General features: G+C 39.4%; 1 protein-coding gene across 3 annotated transcripts in view; it reads right to left on the bottom strand.

The window, feature by feature from the left end:
* Positions 1 to 17,158, bottom strand: part of rhoua (ras homolog family member Ua) — a 220,889-nt gene extending 203,731 nt beyond the window's left edge. The window contains exons 1-3 of one of the 3 annotated variants that reach the window (XR_011979647.1): positions 16,564 to 17,158; positions 15,750 to 15,808; positions 9,198 to 12,686 (exon numbers count right to left, since the gene is read on the bottom strand). Coding sequence is in view for 2 of the 3 variants with exons in the window: in XM_072678238.1 (XP_072534339.1) it covers positions 12,234 to 12,686; positions 15,750 to 15,808; positions 16,564 to 16,807 (756 nt within the window). In the remaining variant the exon portion in view is untranslated. Of the gene's footprint in view, positions 1 to 9,194; positions 12,687 to 15,749; positions 15,809 to 16,563 lie in introns of those variants that run through there. The other 2 variants (XM_072678238.1, XM_072678239.1) reach the window with 2 other exon arrangements.
* Positions 17,159 to 18,104: the final 946 nt, after the last annotated feature.

Genomic DNA, 18,104 nt, shown 5'->3' with positions numbered 1-18,104 from the left:
TCACTGCTGTCCATTGAAAACCATGTATCTCCACTTTTGTCCATTTTTAGTTTGAACCCTGGTTTGAACCCTGTAGCTGCTCTGTACACTGTGTAAATAATTATGGATGAATGGACCAATAGAAATGTTCTGAATTACTTGGAATAAACTTTTATTTTACAATTACTTCCATTCAAAGTCAACAACAGTCAGACACCAGACACCTCGTAAAAGTAAATTCAGCTACTTGGTGGTGAGGCACAATATGCCTTGATAAATACACACACTTCTGAGAACAATGTACCTCTTTCACCAACATCTTCCTAAAAATTTTACTTATAGTTGCTCTTGAAAAAAGTCCAAACAACAAGTATACATCAGATTCATGATGTGCTTTTCAATCTCAGAATTCTTTGCAGCTCTGCTCTTATAATGATGGATCCTGTTGTACTTGTAAATTGATCAAATCCAAATATATCATATATATATATATATATATATATATATATATATATATATATATATATATATATATATATATATATATATATGATTAAAATATGAAAACACAATGTTAGAATCTCCATGAAATGTAAGTGGGTTTTAAGAAGATCTTCTTTTGGTGAACTAGGCCTAATGTAAATAGTTTTTCAATTTTCAATTAGCCATTCATTAGATGCTCTTATCTAGATCCCCTTAAAACAACATCCAGGGTTAGGATTTATAATGTTGTCAGATTTTGACAGTGAGGCTCTTTTAATGCTAGACTGGAAATTAAACAGGGATTTTGAGGTTCAAAGTTCAGAATGTCAGTTTTAATTCAGGGGTACATCACAATTATACTCCTGCACATCAAGCACACTTTAACCACAGCACTTTTATACATAGTGCCTCTATTTCAGGAAGCCTTGGGTAAATGTAGTGGACATCTTAAATTAAACTGTTTATCTCTAAAATTTGGTTGAAAATTCTTTGTAATCAGCAACTGTCTAAAATCTGCAACTCACAGAGATCACCAGACTCTGCAAGCTCTGCCAGGCCTGAAATGCAGCCATTTTTTAGTTCCTGCTTGTTTCAGGGGCATTTTGCTGTCAGTCTTGTCCATATTAAGGGAAATGGAAGCTTAGGGGTATGTAGAATGGGTTATTAAATTGGCCAGTCATGATCATAGCCGCTATGATAGTATGTGTTCATGTTGTAGAAATCTGTAGGGTCAAGAGATATTGGAACCTGATGTCCAAAACATTTGAACACAAAGTGATCTAATGGCTGGTGTAGTGGAAGGGGTAACTCTGTAACTGCTGTACTGCATTCTCTTCACTGGCTTCCTGGAGCTGCCCGCATCATATGTATAACCCTGATGCTGGTCTACAAAGCCAAGAATGAACCAGCTCCTCCGTACTTGATGCCAATGGTCAAAAGCCAATCTGTACCAAGAGCCCTTTGAGCTTCTAGTATGACTCAGCTTGACCTGCCATCCTTTAAGATCCACGGGAGACAAGCATCCAGGCTTTTTTCTGTTCTGGCACCAAAGTGGTGGAACCAACTTCCCCTAGTTGTCCGAACAGCAGAGTCGCTCGCTGTCTTCAAACGCCGACTGAAGATCGACCTCTTCCAAGAGTAGAGTGTAGAGTAGTTGAGTATTGTGGTCTCCATACTGACTTTTGTATTTAGCAGTATCTAATGCTTAGAAGTGTCTTTTGGATCCTAGCCAACACAAACTAGCTAAGATGCCTAAGATATTTTTTGAGTGAACAGTGAAGCACTTTTAAAGTCACGCTGGAGCGTTTGCTAAATGTCTTAAATGCATATGCAAATGTAAGACTGTCTTTAGCATGGATCACTCAGGGGTCAGTTTCCCAGCTGATAGATAGATAGATAGATAGATAGATAGATAGATAGATAGATATTATGTAGCAATTTCATGTTAGAAACATGACAGCTTCAAAATCATTTTGATGCTCCACTGACTTGTAATATATAGAATGGCTTCTCTGTTACTGCCACTCTTAGCCAGAAGGCTGTACTGCACTGTATAACTTTGGTAGAGCTGCACAAGATGTCTTGTGAAAACTGTTAACTATTTTTTCAGTAATAACTATAACCCTACTTTGCTTTGTGAATTACATTATTATAAGCACGACTAATGGAAGTTTAAGGGGTTAAAGATGTGCCTCAGTGTGCCTCACTGTCTCCCACTTGTCCATCCGCATTTATGCTGCAGGCAACACCACACATTTACACCAGCATGTAGTCAGCCTGAGGCCTGCTGGCTCCATTTTTCTTGTTGATAAAGTGTATGAGCAGCGGCACACTGTAAATATGTTACGCAACCAATTCTCCAGTGGACCTCCAGACACAGCATGCTGGAGGTTTCCAGCACGTACAAATCAGCTCACAGGGTGCTAATAATTCTATTAGCTTAATCTCTTCCAGTCATGCTCACACAGATGTGTGAGGTCTGTATACGCAGGCACTATGCAAGTGTAGATGAAGTTGGTGACAGCTTCTGCCATAAAAAAACGTACTGCAGCGTTACCCACAAGGAACTGGTTCATGAAAAAAGTGGATATAGAAAAGATCTTTACTTGAAATGTCAAGTAAAGTGAACAAAAGGGAGAGTATGCTTTGCTCTTAGCACTCATGGTTTCAAGTGGGTACTATCCCATCCAATCGAAAGGCCTGGGCCCAATTTTGTTTGTGGTGGTTGGGAGAGCTGGCCTTTTGCCAAGGCCATTACAAATTAACTACTGCCAGTCTCCTTCAGAACACTCCTTCTCACACACACACACACGTTTGTTTTTAATACAGTGTCAGTATTGTATAGTTATATGTAATAATTAAAATGACCTATGTGCTAAAAATATGTAAAAAATATAACCCCCAATCTAATTGTATCCTTTACACCAGGCACCAAAAATGTGCTCCTTATTTTACAAGTTAGCCATGTTTTTCTTGGTCTTTCTGGATGACACACACATACACACATTCAAGCGCCCCCTGGTTAAGGATTCTGATAAAGGCACACTCTTACATAAGTTAAGGCCTCATTGCCCCCCCTTCACACAATGTGTCTTCACACTGACATAACAGCAGTGCAGCTGTCCCTTACGCTGTGAATAGGGTATTTGCTCCCCAGTAACAGATGAACATCTTGTCCTATTACCACATTTTCTCATGGTGTAGTCGAAAGGGGCACTCTCTCTCTCTCTCTCTCTCTCTCTCTCTCTCTCTCTCTCTCTCTCTCTCTCTCCTTTTTCTCAGCAACTGTCTTAACTCATTTTTGGAAAATAGTATTATTGGGGTTTTTTTGTAGTTATGTAATCTAATAAGGCAGATGGGGCTTCAAGTATACCATGAGCCGTGCGGCCATGCAGTGCCTGTGAGTTGGACAACATGTTCTTGTTCCATCTGTAACATTTAAAAGCTTAATACACCAACTAGAGATCCAGAAATGTTTTAAAAAAGGCTGGGCTGGTGGGGTTGGCAGACAGTTTAGCAAACATTAAAAAGATTGTTTGCCTCCTGACAGAAAACAGCAATGTTTTTGTAGTTTTATAGTCCTCATAAACCAATCTTTACTCTCAGTGGGAGCAACAACATTTAAATAAATCAGAGCACATTGATAAGACACATACATGATGAAGTGACTCACATTAGTAACCACAGTGAGTCAAGCCTGCATGATGTGTCAAGCTTCTGTTATCAATGTTTAAGTATACTGTCCGCACATTTGTGCATAAGACACTTATGCTCACTTTGTGGTGAAAGCATACTCACTAAGCACTTTACTAGGAACTGTACACCTACTGGCTCATGCAACTATCTAATCAGCCAATTGTGTTCATTCCCAATTTTCTCTAGACTTCACTCAGAAATGGTGTAATTAAGGAAAAGGGCATCCTGGAATTGGCAGTTCTGCATATAGAAAGGATAAGAGAGGTCAACAGAGAAGGGCTAGATAGGCTCAAGCTGACAGATTTGGTAATGATAATTCAGATATCCACTTTGTACACTCTGTGGTGAGCAGAAAAGCATCTCCCAATGCACAACACATCCAACCTTGAGAACGATGGGCTACAACAGCAGAAGACCATATCAGGTTCCAATTCTCTCAACCAAGAACAGAAGGCTGAGGCTGCAGTGGGAACTGGCTCACCAACACTGGCCAGTTGAAGAATGCAAAGTCTGGGTCTGATGAATCTCGGTTTCTACTGATGCAGATGTTATAGTCAGAATTTGGCACCAACAGCATGAATCCATGGATCCAACCTGGCTAGTGGAGCTGATGTAATGGGGGGGACAAAATGTGGGAGAATGTTTTAGGCACTCTTTGGGCCTATGAATCAACCATTGCTAACATGTCACAACCTATTTAAGTATTGTTGCTGATCATGTGTATTATGCTTTTATTACCACAATTTCCCCACTACTAATGACAACTTTAAGGATGATAACACACCATGTCTCAAAGCAAAAGTGGTCTCAAACTAGTTTCATGAACATGACGATGAGTTCAGTGTTCTTCAGTGGCCTTCCTAGTTGACAGAATGGGATATTTGCAGCATGAAAGTGCTCATAAGAAGTCACAAAGAATTGATGTTTTGAGAACATGCCAAGGCCTTAGCAAGTGTTTGTTGAATGTATTTGAAATTAACATTTCCAGTTTTAGCTTATTGACACTATATCATTTGAAACTCATTATGTGAACATTTCATGATGAATAGCACCAATGGTCCAAATGGTTTTGGAAATGGTCCAAAACTATTTATATTAAACAGTTCTAATATCAAAGCTTGTGTAAGTGTGACAACTTAAATTATAGCAGGCAATGCAGATGCCAAGCAGACCCAGTTCTTTCCATGGTGGTATCCAAGTAGCCCAGAAAGATAAGAACCTTTTAGCCAAACAGCAGAATACCCCCTTTTTAAACTTCTGTAAAACAATGTATAAACAACTCTACATACCACACATCCAATGACTTTTTCACTTAGGTCAGGATCTGTGTATATAGTCAAAATAACTGACCTTAAACTGAACTTCCAAAACTTGACATGAACATAAAGTATCAGTTCTGAAACCCCTGTTTTGTTTCTTTCGGCATTGAAACGCTCCGATAGAAAACAACTTCTCTCGGCTGCATGGTAGAAGGCAGTGGTTTTCTTGCGTCCTCTGGAATTCTTCAGTTTGTCAACGGCTGTCAAAAGGCCTGCTTTCAGAGGGCTCTCGGCCATTGTGGAAGCCGTGACACTGGAACGCTGCTCTGTCAGAACTGGCCTACAATCACACAAAGCAGCAAGCTGAGCGGAATGGTCAGCAATGCTGGAGACGCTGGCTAATGGGGAAAGTGCATTAACCCTCACCTGCATTGTAAGCAGTCCCTACACAATGTGGGCCAACATAAATTTCAGTACCTCGTGCTGACTGTGAACACTTATAGACCCTGAAAAAACAGAGGGACACTGTGAAAGCAGGTTGTTGAGGAATGTAATCCATCTTTCCCATGGGATTGGACAGGAATAAAAAGCGTTTTACAACATGGAAGGTTAAATGTTTTGGCAACACAGTTAGTTTACAACCTTTTTTCTGTCATTCTTGTTAATCTTAGTAAAATTCCTATCGTTTGTGATGGATCATGACCAAGGAATGCATGATATTCCGGTCACAAAAATGATGAATGGACACTAAAGCAGGCTGCCATTAAAATGTGTTTTTAATTGAAAATATTTTGTAGCCTCATTCTGACGGCTCCCCACTGACATTCCTACTGGTGGCATGAAAATAAACTCCGATATTTTAAATTAATGTAATCAAATAATATACTCCCCTCTATAAGTGCTGTCAGTTAATTAGAACACTGTTGGCTCTGTGTGTGAAATGCTGTGACTCTATGTTGAGGTGCTAGAAAGAAATGTAATAGTCGTGTCTGCCATGGTTGTTGATATCCTTCAATAAGCAGAACTTTCTCCACATTTCACTGTTTACAGCAACTTCAGTCCTGCTGATGTTGCTTTGGTGTTTGCTCCATGCAGTTAAGCAGCTGATTCAGCTCAAAAGAAAAAAAACTACAGCTCCAAACTTAATACAGCGTTGTGCATCTTAAATGTAAGATACATCCTAGAACTGTTACTGGAGTTTATTATTTTTATTTCCACACATAGTCAGTGAGAGGGATGATAGATGACCAGTCCCAGAGCAGCCCGTCTAGTTTTGAAATACATCTCCAACCAACTCAAGCTCCTACTAAGTTCAAACCTTCTTCATCTGCAGGCACATTATTTAGTTATTAATCAAAGTACTTATTTAATATGTAATGAAATTAAACATTGAAAAGTGGGTTGTATTTAAGGCCTTGGTCTTTAAAAGGTTTGGTCTGTCCTGATTATAAAGGCAGCTCCTAAAGCACATTAAGACATTATATGACTTGAACGTACTTCACTCAAATATGCAGACCATTGTCGTTTGCATGTTAATAAAATCAATTACTTACTTTGGGCAATAGTTGTGCTAATTAATATGTATTTTATTCAGTAATTATGGAAATGAACAACATTCAAAGCAACTATTTTTGCAATACAGAACTCCCAGATCTGAGAAGCTCCAGAATTATTTTTCCATTATACTCCCATTCTTTTCCATTCTTTAACCCATGGATTTCCTAGCCCTATTATATCTGATTATCACAAATTACTGGCTAAGGTATTCATGAGTAATAGCAGTAAGCATTAGAGGTCTGGACCTACCAGTGGTCCTGGTCACAAGTTTTGGGTACGGTATGTTATTTTGTGGTTATGTCATTCTCATAGTTAACTTCATTCATATTACTATTTTTCCCTGTTGCTCAATAAATAAACCTCAGAGCACGTTGTGTTACACATAAAATGCTGTCTGTGATTGCATAGATAAATTTAATAACTACCGAATTACTTCCTTAAAGCAGTGGCAGCTTACTGTTGCATCACTGCAGCATTACTCTGGCTTCTGCACTAACTTGATTTGTCAGGCCCCTCTCTCCACACAGAACAATTCATGCAACTGCTGCCGTGGAAGTACACTTTATCTGACAGGCTGTCTGCAAGCACAGACCTAGCCAGCTTTATCCACACTGGCTTGACGTCTCTTTGATTTCCTCTGGCCTCTGTAATTGGAGCTATCTGTACCATGAGGCATTTTGGTTGAAGAGCCTGCAGCATAATCTTTTCCACTGCTCATCTGCCACACACACAAAGGGAGTGCTGTCAGATGACAATAAAATCAAAAGAAAGTGGCCCTGAATGCGTCAGAGTTGCTTGGCATCCAGCAGTGAAGAGTGAAGACAGTGCGTGTTAATAGTGAAAGTAAACAGATGAGTCCGGCAGTGCTTTAATGAATCCAGACGCCAGTCTAACTGCCCTGATTGGAAGAGGGAATGTGACTAAGGGTCAGATAAAACCAACCTTTGTAAATGATCTCTGGGCAGTGTGAACTGCCAGTGAGATCACAACAGGAATGTCATAATGGATCATTTCAGTGCTGTTGCTTATTCTGGCAAGGGCATTTTGTTCAAAACAGACTTATTATAGAAGCCAATGGGTACTTTCTGCAGTGCCTTCTCAATGTGGCAGAATTATTAGCTCCAAATGCAAATAAGCTGAAAAATACAAACATTTAACATCACACTAAGTAAAAATTGCATTTTATAAATTACTAAAAATGGGTTCCTTAACGATAGTGATTGCAATAATAATAACGATAGTGGAACTGGTGCTATATAGAACCTGTTCTTCAAATATTCTATATTGAACCATTTACAAAAGGATTTCCACCAATGCAAAGAACTGGAAAAGGGTTCTTTGAATTGCTATGGTTACATACAGAACCTTGCCTGTAGGAAAATACTCTAATAGTGTAAAACACTAAGAACACAAGAAACACAGAGAAAAGGTCCAGAAAGAACCAATAAGAATAATGCATTACATCTCATTTATAAACTCTTAGTTTTTTATACAGACAAACTCAAGGTCAGAGTTAAGATCCCTTTAGTGTTCCTGAACATTGACTTTATGGTGTCCCTTCCCCATAAACTGTACAACCATCAAACTATCTCACACACCCCTTAACAACTGATGGTATCTTATCCCTGCGACAGTTTTGCTTTGTTTATTTTTTGTCAAATATATTAACTGATCAAATATTAGGCCTAACAAAGGCCTGGTCAAAATAATTCAGATGTGCTGACAAGATGCCATTAGTTGATTATGATTAATGACCAACTCTGATACACTAATTACCAAAATGATCATTTATTCTGTCAGTTTATACATGTAGACATCACTTTCTATCACATTTTAGGCACAGTGATTATGCTTATTGGATATTTTCAGCTGGGTAATTAGAGATGGACTATTCTGATGTGTGAATAGATGTCTCAATAAGTCTTGAGAAACACAAAGGTGAATAATAAAAATGGTTTGTTTGATACTACAATTAAGGTTTTATATAAAACACTCCAATTTATGGATAAAAAAGCATAACAGAAATATGATAACCCACCATCCTGATGATTGGTAAGTATAAGCAGTACCAAAGATTGTGACTGTCAGCTTCGACAAACAATATACATAAAGCGTATCAATATAAAATACATACTTTACTTTGAATGTATTGGTATTATAGCTTTATTAAGTGTAATGTCATTCACCAGTTTTATTTTGTCCATGTTCTTTGTCTAGAAAAAAAATGTTGTAATTGCAAACTGAATGTGAAAATTGATGATTAAATGATTACAATAATGGGCTCAGAGTGACTCTAATAGTGGCAGTCTAATGCGCTGCCACTATGGCCTGGGGGTCTCAGATTTAAATCCTGAGCCATGATACTTTACCATCAGCAGCCAGAGTCTGAGAGAGCAGATTGAGGCGATAATGGTCGACAAAGGCATCAGTGGAGCTGGTGACCCGGCACTTTTCTCAAAGTGTGTCGCCTGCCCGGCATTGCTGCACAGCTTTGCATGTTTCAGAGGAGACAAGTCCTTACCCTCCTTATCACACTATTAATGTCGGAAGCACAGGTGGGCTAACTGGCAGTCTCAAATTGGGAGAAAAAAGAGAAAATCTTGACAAACAAAATGAAAAAACAAAATAAATAACAATAACAGCAGACTTTCAATTTTATGGAGTCCTTAGACTGGATGACTGGGCAGGTCACCCATATGGAAGACATGGACAGGCTGCATGTACATAAACTGCATCTTTATTTTCCAAAGGACAGAAATTGATACAATTTGTTATTACCTCATTTCTCTCCTCTCTGAATATCTTTATCTATTAAGAATCTTACAGCTGCAACATGTTCGTCCACAAAGCAAATGGGACAGCTCACAGCGTTGCAGTACTGCTCTGTACAAGGCATCTTTACAACAGAAGAACAGCTTAAACATTTACATAACCTTACAAAAGCAATTAAGTACTGAAGCAATCAACATTGACTTATAGCAGTCAAAATTCAGTTTGATTCAGCCCTAAGATGATTCAAATATTACTAAAAAAATAAACCTGTCAAAAAAGTTATTTGAAGCAATGACACGGAAGAACCAGCTTTGGTTCCATTAAGAACGTTTCAGTGGATGGTTGTCTAAAATCACTCAAATGAAAGGTTCTTTAGGGAACCTTCAATGGTTCTTTAATGGCACTGCCCCATAAACGCTTTATGGCACTCTTATTTCTTAAAAAGTTTATATCACCATCAAAGACAGTTCGTACAGTAACTCAATAATTACATGTTAATTGACGGACAACGCATTGACAGCAATGTATCATCTATAGTGTTCTGAGACCTTTAAGACCACCTTTCTTTCCATTTGTGTGCACATGTTTTAAACTCAGACTTTGGGACCATACTTTGAACCGTCGATTCACACTTGCAGTTTACAGTAATCACTTTCAGGAAGCCAATTACTTCAACTTCGTCTCACTGTTTTCACAACACCTTCCCACATTCACGTACACTCTAATGAATGGTAGACTTGAGGAGCTGTTTTTCTTTCAGGGTGAAAATATGCAAGCTTCAGTACCGTCATCAAGCATGTTTGACAATTGTAGCCTTATAGATACTCCAGTGTCTACCACTGCTTATCTGGTGAAACATTAATCTCTCTTTCTTAGCAGTGTCTCTCTCTTTTTTTAACAAGCTCACATGTCCCATATCAACAGGTGACTGTTCCAGTTCATCTTATGTGGGTGACCTGATCAATTATTTACCTCAGGATAAAGCTCTGGAAATGTATAACCTACAGTTAAAAAGACTATAGTGCTGACCAATGAAGAAAAGTAGTACTTCCATCTGTAGCATTCATTTTGATTTCATAACTGTGCTTTCCGGTTGACATTTCCATACATGTAAAACTCAAATACAACAAATCAAATACTGTTATTATTGTGGGGAATAATAACCAGTGTTAATGGCATTCATCCAGAGAGTATTGAACAACACCGTGTATGAACCAGGATTATACTGCATTACCTGAGGCATACATAAACTCTATTGAACCACATTAGACATTAGCACATTTCTCCAGCATATTATATCTCTGTTCAGGCTATTACACATCCAGCTTCCAGTTCAATATCCAGTTGTCTTGGTAGACTTACATAGATCATGTCATCACTGACACGGAAAAACCTTGTATCTCTAAAATGGCAAATTTACACATGAAGGAAAAAGCCTTTCAACTTTCAATGGAGGTCACTGTAAAAATATGAAATTCTATGTCATTTTGGAGCATTTGCATTGGTCCATTCACACTCTCTGGTCCATAAAACTCACTGAAACAATGTAAAGAACTGTCTGATTCAAATTACGTCTAAAAGTGAAAAAGATTCAAAATGGATATACAACTTTTTGTGTGATAGTGACGGTATAGAGAGTTTGAGAAAAGTTACACTGGTCAATGTACATGTGATTAAAGAAACAACACAGTGTTTATAAATGAAACCGCTATTATACTGATATTTGAAAGTGTTATTATTAAGGCTTTCTGTAAATGAACAGAACTCAGATAAGGCGCTATGATGGTGACCAAGTTCTCTATTTCACATTACATTCTTCAGGTCCACACATTTCTTACCCATATCCCACCCGTTGTCAGCATCGCGGATGAGCAGCCGATTCCTAATAACGCACATATCCATCTTTCTCTTTTTAACTCGAGCACCAATGGAATAAATGGTTCGCTTAACATCTGGTGTGACAAGGTTTGTTATGACCTCTCAGTCGGCCCAGGCTCATTTCAGCTGGTCTGGTAAATACTTGCTTAGCCATTTAGTCAACTGACCATGACCTCATGGCATATTCTAAAGGGGAAGCTCTGGATGCACTCAAAAAGTAAACAAGAGAGATCAAACTGCAGGAACTCTGTTACACAGATGTTTTTGAAATGGGTTGTCTCTTAACTTCGCAGATCAATGAAAATAAACACAGATGCCAAACAATTGTGCACAAGAATACAGTATCTGCTTCTACTTTAAAACGGACTACCTCTTTTTTTTTTTGCTAGATAGGGATTTAACACTTCAGTAACTCTTGAGTGAATCAAGCCTTGGACACTTGCCAACAGGATAACAAGATAGCCTTAGGAAGGCCAGTCGTCCACATCATTTAATTAAGATTTAGCAACGCTTTTACAGTGAGGGAAAAAGCATAAATATACAACTGCAAACTAATGCGCTGTTGCTGGGCCCACCCAAGAGGATTTTGCAATTTCACAGTGTAGGCTGGGTAGTCCGGATGGAAGAGGAAATCTTCAGGGACGTCGTAATGCATTAGTGTTAGAGAGAGGCACCCCTGCATAGTGAAAAGCCCAATGTTAAATTAGGTCTTCCAGTGTGTAACTGGATTCCAACAAAACCCTTAAAAGCTAATTCGATACTGAAAATGAATTAAATGCTTCGTTACACATATTGGTCTACTATGCAGCTTTTTGTAATCAAAGAGAGCACAAAAAGGATCGAAGGATCACACTTAAAATATGTCTGCTCTGATCAGGGGTTAAAGCATACACAGGCAATTTCCCTTCAGACGGATATATCAGTGTGGCCAATTTACAGCTAATGTTTCCAATTCACTTGTTCCATTCTTCTGTACTTCGTCCCATTAAGTTCCAAGGCGTTCACAGATTGCTCCAGATGCAGTCACTCTCACCTCCCTCCCCAACCAAAAGCCAGTCTAAGTCTGACCGCACTGCAACACGCTTCAAAAACACACACTCAGACGTTCCTCTATGCCAGACAGCAGTATTTCCTCCACCAGGACTTGGAGAGTTTCCTCATCTTATCTGGTGTACGTTTGGTCAGTCTCTGCTGCTGCTGGCTATCCATGTGCTGGATGCTGGCCAATATGGCTGCATCAAACACCTCCTTCAGGTTCTTCTGGGTCAGTGCTGAGCACTCCATGTAAGACACAGCGCGCACTTCCTCAACACACATGCTGGCCTCCTGCGGCTCCACCGGCCGCTCCTTGTACTTGGCCAGCTGGATGAGCACTTTAACGTCCTGTCTGAGGTCCGCCTGGGTACCAACCAGCAGGATGGGGGCTCGTGGACAGTGCCGGCGGATCTCGGGGACCCACTTCTCCCGCACGTTCTGGAATGAGGATGGCGAGACAACGCTGAAACACAGCAGAAAGACGTCTGCGTTGGTGTAACACAGAGGCCGCAGCTTATCAAATTCATCCTGCCCAGGAGAAGCAGAAAACACAGTTAGTGATAAATAGAAAAGGGAGATGGGTGTAAATTGTATTTTGTACATGCATTTTCTGCTGCATTTCTATTGGTTCATATCATACAAAAGTTTATATTTATAGCATTTGGCTAATGTTCCAGAGCAACTTGCAATGAATCATGCTGCACAGGTAGATGAATGCAGCATTCGGAGTCTAGCCCAAGGACTCTTATTGGTGTAGAATAAGATGCTCATTCAGCTGGAGAACTGAACCCTCATGAGGAGGGCAATATTGTTGCCCACTACACTACACAAATCTCAAATGTTTACACTATGTCAAGATCATATGCTTTGATCAAATGATGTAGAAAAAAAATCTGACAAATTGAGATTTTCCATTTTTCAACAGCAACTTTATGATGGAAATACCTATATTAAAAAGAGAGCCAATTACAGCTGTCTGAAAAGGCGATGGGATAAGTTCCTGTAGAGTTCAGGTCAGCTACAATTTTTAATGACCTTAGCTCTCCAGGAATCTATCCTGTTATTTCACAGGAGTGCAGAGAAACATCTGGGTTTGGAGTGCATAATTGGGATCACCATAGTAAGTTATTCAGTTGAGTTTTTTAACAGGGGGATTCTTCTAAGGTTCTTTAGTAAAGGCAATGGTTCTATATGGGATCGTGATAACTTGGAGAACCATGTGAATGTTTAAATAGTTCTTTGTTAACGGTCCTTCACCTTGATGGAAAACTTCATCTTGCGCATGTTTCTATAAAGAACCTCATTTATAACAGTTCTATATGAAACCAAACGCGTCAGTGCCCATGTTGCTTTAAGTGTAAAGGTTACCTAAATAGAGACTTCATTACACATGCATAAGCAATAAATCACATTTTAAAAGGAATACATTAAAATTTATAAAAGATTGTGTCAATGTTTGGCATAATATATGTAAAAAACAATTCAATTGCCTTTTAAACCTGGTATCTCTAAATATGTATGCAATTCAAGTATTTATGAACATCTAAGCAAATACTGACACATGTATTCACATATAAATACTCCACAAATAAATACTTAGTAGTAGTAGCTTATTGTCAGTATTTACAAAGGTGATACAAGATGTTATATGAAATAAATGGCATTGTACTGATGTAAGGGTCAGTAACCCCTAAATTCCACTTCTATAAAGAATCATTCACAGTTAATTGAGCTTAGGCCTAGATAATGTAATGCCCAAAGGCCTTCACTGAAGCTTTGATGCCCTCAAAATAAGTGCTCTATATTTCTCCTTGGCCCAAGCTCAGAAGCCTTAGTATTATGTGTACATAGGTAACAAATGTAAATGTGCCTCAGGTTATTACAGATATTGTGCATTATTACTTTGATGAACAATTTCAGCAGATGTGTATGCCTAAAGATATGAGAAGCAGAGTTAGCTGTCCTGTTCATGTCTGCAGCCATACAGATTTCCTGTAACTTTCTGCTTTCTACTTAAACTCAGAAATACATAGAACTGGAATATGGTTTTCTTAACCTGACCTCTGCCTGATGATGCTCATTTTATAACTTATGAACTTTCATAAGTTATCAAAGGTCAAAAGGCTGATTACTGTTGTTACAGCACAGTGGATATCACTATTGCCCTCCACATCACAAGCACATTGGGATTTCTTCTACATGGAGCTTGGTAATGCTGATACACTTTAACACAGATTGGCCTCCAACATCAATCAGCAGTCTTATCTACAGTAACGTGTCTTTAATCCTCTCAAGTGCCACGTTTCAAACGCGTGTGGCAAGCTGATTCCATATCTCAACTTTATCCGGACTCATGATGTCAGCCAGCAGCGAGTGAGATAAAGTCTAGGAAGGCAGAGCAAGCTTGTGTTGTTTATTAACATAGCTTTCCATCGCTTTCACTCTTCCTCAAAGGCTCCAAACTGGAACTGTCTCAGAACTCAAAACTCATTTCCTCTCAGATAATTGGGTACTTCCCACCACAAGAGAAAAAGTCTATATGATTCATACCAGTGAAATATTAATTTTATTATAAAGTTAATGACTGTGGCTACACTGAAGATTATCAGATACTTTCATTTAGACTTAATGAAATATTACACTGGAAAAAGTGATGGGTTTAAATGTGTATATCATTTCCACATGTTTTGTCTCTGTGTTTACTGCATTTGTATGCAAACAGTGTTCATATTTGAAGTAAAGTCAATGCATCACTTTTATCAGTGTATTTTATATAACAGGGGCTTTATTGAATTGAATGACTTCAGTCTTTAGTCTATCTGAGTCAAAGTTTTATCAAAGGGTTTGAATTCTGTTTAATTCTCCACTTAAGCAGAGAGAAAACCCTATGAACTCCAAAAGAGAGCTAATACTCTCTCCTGATCTAGACAGCAGTGCACCTCCACATCCCTCTTGGCTAACTTCCCTGCTGACTCTCTCTCCAGGCGGCTCCACTCCTTGAAAACACTTTGGGTCTCACGTTTCCACTGACTAGGCCCAGCTGTGCCTCGACTGAAACTAGGTCTGCTTTTTCCCCCGGATCAGGGCCAATTTATCACAATTAGAGAGCTTCCCATTTGCAGTCCCCTAGAGCTTATTCCTCCCTCCCTCCCACACAGCCAGAGACAGCTGACGTATCGGACTGGTTAACCTCTTTTCTCTCACTCCCCAGGATGAAGCTGAAAACCTGATGTGGGTAGAAAACTCTCGCTGAACTTTACCAAAAAGCCCTTATCGTGAATCAGCAAAACAAACCCCAACCACCCCTTCCCCTCCTTACTCCCCCTTAACTCTATACTCATGGCCAGTCAGGTCTAATTACAACATGATTCATGAGGTCTTTTTTCACTTGCTCGTCTTCTTCTGCATCTTGAGAGAATAAACAACTGGTTTAGGAGCTTACAGAACGTAAATCAGGGCTGAAGTCAGCAGGTTCACGTAAACAGTGTGTGTCATATGTTTACACCATGACGGAGGCCGGGGCCACACAGTGATAGGAGCGGCCTGTGTGTGAGCTGACGTGTGTTGTGAGGTGGAGAGTGAAGCGCTGACCTGGCCTGCAGTGTCACACAGCTGGAGTTTCACAGGCTTGCCGTCCACAGCCACCACCGCTGCAGGGGAAAACACACCCAAATTAGAGAGCCCAACCTATTGGGACCCCTTACCACCTCACCTACTTTGCTTTGGTGCATGGACTGTCATATGGCTCATGGAGTAAGACTAACCTAAGAGATATTGATCAGATTAACTCCCTTTCGAAATCCTCAGTAGGATCTCAGTTCGCAACTAAAGCTGAAATAGTATATGGTAGCTTCAAATATTTGGGACACGTTCAGATACTTAATTATACTTTATAATTATACTTGTTTATTCTAATTATTGTCCATTGATTTCTAAATGAGCAAAGGAAAATAGTCATTTAAATTGAATAAATGGCTTTCTTACACTACAAATTCCATCATTTTAATGCATCAAATACTTTATTTAAATAAGACAGAAAAGTTTTGCAAAATGAAATATGACTGTTTTTCTCTGTTCAATATTAAATAGACATTTGGAGCCAATTTCTTAGACCCAGAACAAGCCTAAGCCAAAACTAAACAAGTTTCAGTAGTGATTCAAAGTCCAAAGTCTTGCTCCAGTATGGTTTGATATAATATATATATATATATATATATATATATATATATATATATATATATATATAGAGAGAGAGAGAGAGAGAGAGAGAGATGTATAATAGATTAGTATGGATATACAGCACTCTTCCTGCTAGTCAGTGTGAGTTAATGGATCTGGGCGATGCACAGTGAAGTCAGTAAGTGAGCAGAAGTGGAAGTATATCACATGTATTATATTTAATTACCTGAAAAGTTATCAAAAGCAGTTGGGACATATTCCGTAGGATATCCATTGGTAGTGTAACTCACTATTAGACTGGTTTTACCAACAGCACCGTCCCCGACCAGCACGCATTTCACCTTGCGCTCTGCCGCCGAGCCCCGGCGAGCCTTCCTGGACTGATCCTTACTGCGGACCCTTCTGGGCGGAACCGGCGGTACTGCAGTTCCTGGGACAGGTTTATACTCCCCAACACCCTGCGGAGGCATCGCTGCAGACCCCCTCACACGGACCCTAACCGCGCCAATCCATCTGTTTCCACGGTCTGCACCACTCCATACGAGTGCTGACTGGCTGCGTCCAATATATCTGCAGATTCACCAACAGCAAAATGAAAAGCCATGCAAAAAAAGAAACGATCTCCAGTGGGACAAAACGCGTCTGCTTAAACGCGAGAAGAGAAGCTTCTGGATACAAATAAACTCCGTGCTCCGGTTTGCTGAGAGGACGCGGCTCCACCACTCCTCTGCTCGCTCATCTGATCCAGCCCCATCGCTTTACTCCAACAGTATGACATCATCCAGAGAGTGGAGGGAGATCTCAGCCTCATCCAGACCACGGGAACAACACCCATCTGAAGAGAGCAGAGGAACTGGGCTTTTTAAAGACTGCTAGTAAACTCTTTAAAAATTTGGAGGGTAGAACAGCACTGAGATGGAGATCGTTTGACTCACTCATGCCCAAAAACATTCGTTCTGTATGATTATTGGAAAAAAATGCATCCTTTTCTGATTGGTCGAAAGTATCAATTTTCCTTAGTAGTTTGAAATACAAATTTATATATATATTATTTATATTTATATACATATAAGCTTCTATTATTATTTACTTATGTGATGTAATTATGTAATTAGGAAATTACTTTTTTTTAATTACTTTTTCATACTGAGATTCTCAATCACATATGATGTTTAAGGGACCAAAAAAAACTTATAGGCAAGGAAAATGTATGTTTCTGATAGGGACATTAATACACTCACATTGCACTTTATTAAAAACACCTGTACAGTTGTTCGGTAAGGTATAGGTGTGGGAAATGTTTCAATGTTGTCTGGACACACCTTGGTCCGGTTAATAGTGACCAATCATCACTTGAATGGCGCACCCTGTTTGAGTACTGCTGCTGACCATGTGCATCCCTTCATGACCACAATTTACTCAGCTTCTAATGGCTAATGCCCCAAGACTACACCAGTAACACAAAGAGGCCTCTCAAACTGGTCTCGTGAACATGACGAGGTGCTCAGTGACTTTCAGTGGTCTTCCCATTCACCTGATCTGAATCCAGGGGAACACCTCTAGGATGTGGCAGGAATGAAAAGGAATGTTTCCAACATCTTGGAGGAGAAAGGCTTTGAAAAGCAAAGGGAGGCTGTGTACTTCATGCCCAGTACTGAAGCTAAAGCATAAACAGTTTAGCTCAAGTAGGCCACCTGGTGGACATGTGATCAACCAAATTAAGTCTCTTCGAAAAACCGGACCCACATCGATCGTGGAAAATCGTCC

The sequence above is a fragment of the Salminus brasiliensis genome, chromosome 4 (genome assembly GCF_030463535.1).
Source record: "Salminus brasiliensis chromosome 4, fSalBra1.hap2, whole genome shotgun sequence".
NCBI lineage: Eukaryota > Metazoa > Chordata > Actinopteri > Characiformes > Bryconidae > Salminus > Salminus brasiliensis.
Note: the sequence above shows the minus strand (reverse complement) of the source record. Positions and strands in the feature narration are given on the sequence as shown.